This window comes from Arachis ipaensis, chromosome B08 (genome assembly GCF_000816755.2).
Source record: "Arachis ipaensis cultivar K30076 chromosome B08, Araip1.1, whole genome shotgun sequence".
Classification (NCBI taxonomy): domain Eukaryota; kingdom Viridiplantae; phylum Streptophyta; class Magnoliopsida; order Fabales; family Fabaceae; genus Arachis; species Arachis ipaensis.
This window is the reverse complement of record NC_029792.2, coordinates 52,358,244-52,362,765: the sequence shown is the minus strand read 5'-3', so window position 1 is coordinate 52,362,765 and position 4,522 is coordinate 52,358,244. Positions and strand designations below refer to the sequence as shown.

The 4,522-nt window shown below is 39.2% G+C and overlaps 2 protein-coding genes across 2 annotated transcripts; both read right to left on the bottom strand.

The window, feature by feature from the left end:
- On the bottom strand, positions 2,188-3,013 carry LOC110265515. Its single transcript, XM_021108416.1, has 3 exons — positions 2,818-3,013; positions 2,635-2,707; positions 2,188-2,521 (listed from the first exon to the last, which is right to left on the bottom strand). The coding sequence occupies exons 1-3, from the start codon at positions 2,960-2,962 to the stop codon at positions 2,410-2,412; spliced, it is 330 nt and encodes a 109-aa protein (XP_020964075.1). The 5' UTR covers positions 2,963-3,013; the 3' UTR covers positions 2,188-2,409.
- On the bottom strand, positions 2,901-3,739 carry LOC110265514. Its single transcript, XM_021108415.1, has 2 exons — positions 3,022-3,739; positions 2,901-2,930 (listed from the first exon to the last, which is right to left on the bottom strand). Exon 1 carries the CDS (start codon positions 3,664-3,666, stop codon positions 3,283-3,285), a length of 384 nt encoding a protein of 127 aa, XP_020964074.1. The 5' UTR covers positions 3,667-3,739; the 3' UTR covers positions 2,901-2,930; positions 3,022-3,282.

Sequence of the window (4,522 nt, the reverse complement as noted above, 5' to 3'; positions counted from 1 at the left end):
CTATATTAGAGAAACTAATTGAGGTTTAAGCTCAAAGTTGTTTGTTCCAATTGTAGGAATTGAGATGCTCCTTCCACAGAAGTCAGAAGAGGGTGCAATAAAGTCACCAAGCATCTTCCTTGCATCTCCACCATTGTTGTTGGGTTCGGCCATTTCTTCTTCTTTTTCGAAAAATTCTGTCAGGTCCTCTCCATAGTGTTATGCTTTAGCTTCTCTTAGCTTCCTCTTTAGAGTCCTTTCAGGTTCCGGATCAGCTTCAACAAGAATGTTCTTATCCTTGCTCCTGCTCATATGAAAAAGAAGAGAAAAGAAAAGAATAGGAATCCTCTATGTCACAGTATACAGATTCCTTTATGTGAGTTGAAGAACAGAAGAGTAGAATGAAGAAGAGAGAGGATGAAGAATTCGAACACAGAGAGGGAGAGAGGGTTCGAATTATAAGAAGAAGAGAAGTGTTAGTAAATAAATAAATAAATAGAAAGAGATGAGAGAGAGTGAGAGATTTCGAAATTTAAATTAAAATAAAAGGGAAATATTTTTGTTTTTATTTTAATTATTGGTTAGTATTCGAAATTTAAGAGAAGAAATAAAATAAAATTTGAAAACTAATTAAATTAATTAATTAAAAAGATTTTTGAAAAAGTGGTTAGTGATTTTCAAAAATTGGAGAGAGAAAAGTAGTTAGGTGGTTTTGAAAAAGATATGATTGAAATAGAAAACTTTTAAAATCAAACAAAAAGTCAAATAGTTAATTGAAAAAGATTTAAAAATCAATTTTGAAAAGATAAGAAATTAGAAAAGATTTTGAAATTGATTTTGAAAAAGATATGATTGAAATCTTATTTTGAAAAAGATTTGAAAAGAAAATTAAAAAGATTTGATTTTGAAAATTAAAGTTGATTACTTGACTAATAAGAAACTAAAAGATATGATTCTAAAATTTAAAGATTGATCCTTTCTTAATAGGCAAGTAACAACTTGAAAATTTTTGAATCAAAATATTAAATGCTAGAAATTAATTCGAAATATGAAATAAAATTAAGAAAAAGAGTTTGAAATTCAATTATGAGATTTTCGAAAATATTGAGAAGAAAAATGAAAAAGATTTGATTTTTGAAAAAGGATTTGAAAAAGATAGACTTTTAAATTTGAAACTTTGACTGTAACACCCTAACTACCAAAGCTCACGCTTTCGGCTGCACAACTCTGATAGCTCGAAAATGTAGGGGGGTGAGAACATCATCCTCGAAAGGGTTCTCAGTAGAGGGTTTTTGGGAATTACTGTAATAGGGTACGTGAAGATAACCGCATCAGTGATTAATAACCGTCTTATGCCTCTTTTCAAAAACAACAGTTTCCAATAAAAGTAAAGTGAGAAATCTTTTCGGAAAGAAGAACCGTTCAATTCTCAAAATCTCAAAAGCCTTTCAAAACGGTTTATCTATGCGGAACCAAAATAGCCTTTCATAATTTTATTCCAAACTAGAAACACAAAACCGAAATCAACCATCAGTTCATCTCTTTCCAACCGCGGCCCTAGGCCCAAACAATCCAACCAACAACCAATCACCACAATCCAACAGAGTCCCAGATGCAAACACAAATAGGAAGATGTAGGCACAAACAAACAGTTATTGCAAGTAGGACAATTAGCAATTAATCACAAAGGCAAGCCAAGTACAATATGCACACCCAAGCAATGTCACATAGATGCATATGATGAATGCCTGTCCCTAGTGGCTGATGATATCATCTGTCGGTTATAGAGCCAACCCGACAAGTCCTGGTAGCTAACCATTGGACTGTCCCTCTGTCGCGCATCCCCAACTCGAGTTATACTCATCATAAACTTGATCATAATCATGATCCATATCCATCACCCTCACTGGTGAATATTTTCGGGGGCGAGCTCATTCGGGGCTTTCACAGTGCCCGGCCACAGTTACGACATAGGGTCAACAGAGTATCAAGTCTCAACCTGGAGCACGTGGTGGCTAGCCACTGCTACTACCCAGGGAAACTCGTATCTCAGATAGTGGAAGTGCAACATTCACATTTATCAATGATTCAGCATAAACATGCAATCAATCTCATCCATGGATCAACATCCATCTCAGCCATCCGGCTCACGGTTCATTCCAGAACCAGCCAATATTCTATCAAAATAATTGACTCAATTCAAACCAATCCTCAACGGATTAAACTCATTTCAAATCTTTAAAGAATCAACTTCAAACGTTACATTTCACAAGCCACTCAACAATTCGGCCAAACCAATATCCATAGTCATTCGAGTCAATCAAATAATACATAAGGCAGATACAATCACCAAATACACAATATCTCACATCAGTACCCATATGTAATAATTCCAATAATAAACTATAGTTTTTGGAAAGCGCCCCTACCTCAAAACGCAATTCCATAATCCAAACGCGTCACAGGAACCTCCTCTCTTAAACCGAGATCACCAACAACGCAACCTTGGCTCCAAGCCACTCCCGCGGTAACCACAACAACACTAATCGCGACACATAACAATAGAAACTCAGTCTCATAGCAATTGATGCCGCAAAGCCTTAGTGTATGAAGCCAGAATAGTAACTACAGAGCTTTTAAATCGAAAACGTTTACCGAATGAAGAAGGAACAGCTGAACCGGAATAGTGGCGGTCTCTGAACCGGTTCAACGGCAGACCGGCAGCCACCTAAGCGGCAGCGACGACAATTTCCGATCGCGCCAATTGAAACCAACACGCAGTGACTACGGTATTCTCGGAATTCAAAAAGGACAGAAACCTCAAATAAAAACCCTTACCGGAAGAGTGTTCTTCGGCGGCAGAGTCTCGGCCGCAGAGCCCATGGTTCAACAGCAGCAATACTCTCCTAGTGGCCCCATTGCGCAGCAACTCTAAATCGACAACAACAGCTCTAGCGGACAGAACGGCGCCAAGGATAACCATTAAACAGTGGCAAAATAAAGCAGAACGGAGCAAGAGCAGTAGCTGTTGCAGGTCCTTACCAGGCACAATGGCGCTAGTCCTAGCTTCATCCTCATTTTGCAGCGAGCTCCAACGCGGCTCCAGAAGTTCTAACAGGGCACGGCGGCGGCGCTTTCCTTCCGACGCAGCTTGACGGCGGCAAGAATGGTGGCGGTCGAAGTGCAACAGCAACGGAGGTCAAGCGCGGCGGCGGCTCCACACGCGACGGTGACAGCAGCGGCTTCACTTTCCTGCGCGCTCTTTCTTCTCCGTTGGTGGCTGTGGGTCGCGCTCCCTTCATTTCACAGTTCTGTCTCTGATGCGGCGCAAGGATGATCGGCGACGACGGCCAGATCTCCTGCGACGGCACGAGGATGCACGGCGGTGGCTTCTGCAGCAGCTCCTCGCAAGCGCTCTCCCCCTTCTCCTCCATCGATGGTGACAATGGCGGCACTAACGGCGAGGCGCGGCGGGGCACGCTCTCTTCTCTCTTCATTCGGTGCGCCATGGCGGCGGCAAGGCGGCATCTGGACGAGGCGACGGCGGCCGACGGCGACGCCCCTCCTTCCCCTCTTCTTTGACGTTGGTGGCGAACGGCGAGCAGCTCGGTGGTGACGGCGAGGCCCACCGGTGCTAGCTCGCTCCTCCCTCTTCTCCATTTCCTGCTTCTGCTTCTTTCCTTTCATGGAAAAGGAAAAAGGAAACCGTGTGTGCTATACTGCTTTGGGGGGGAGAAAGGAAATTTCGGCTGCAGCTGGGTGAGGGGGAAAAGGGAACCGGGTCGAGTAACGGGTTGCTGGGTTAGGGTTTCATTTTCAAAAGTTAGGGTTAGGGGCATTATGGTAATTTCTGGTAAAATTGTGGACAATATAGTAATTGAAACCCACATTAAATCCAACACTAATTGCATATAGAAAATACTATTTGCTCACAAATTATTTTCCATAAAATGCCCAAATCAAAATAATTAGAAATAATATAATTAAACCCTTTATTTTCCAAAGTAGCAGTATTAATATTTAAAATATTAATTATTTAATCTAAATTATATAGAAATCCTTATTATTTCACAACTACCAACTTTATAATTTGAATATAGAAAATAATTCAATAATTATAAAATTGGATAATAATCATAACTCATCTCAAATTCAATAAATCAAAACTTGCCTTAATTATCTTTAATAAAATAATCTCTGAAATTAAGGCTATAAATAATTGTATGATTTGAGACTTGATCATAATAAGACTTTTCAAAGTTCTGGGTCTTACATTGACTGATTAATAAGAAACAACTAAATTTTAAAACTTTATGATTAAATCAATTCAAAATTTCAAAATTTATGAGTAAAATAAGGGAAAGATAATTTTTTATTTTTGAATTTTAATGAGGAGAGAGAAAAACATAAAAATGATGCAAAACACAAGAAATTAAGATCAAAACTAATAATGCATGCAAGAACACTTTGAATGTCAAGATGAACACCAAGAACACTTTGAAGATCATGATGAACATCAAGAACATATTTTTGAAAATTTTTA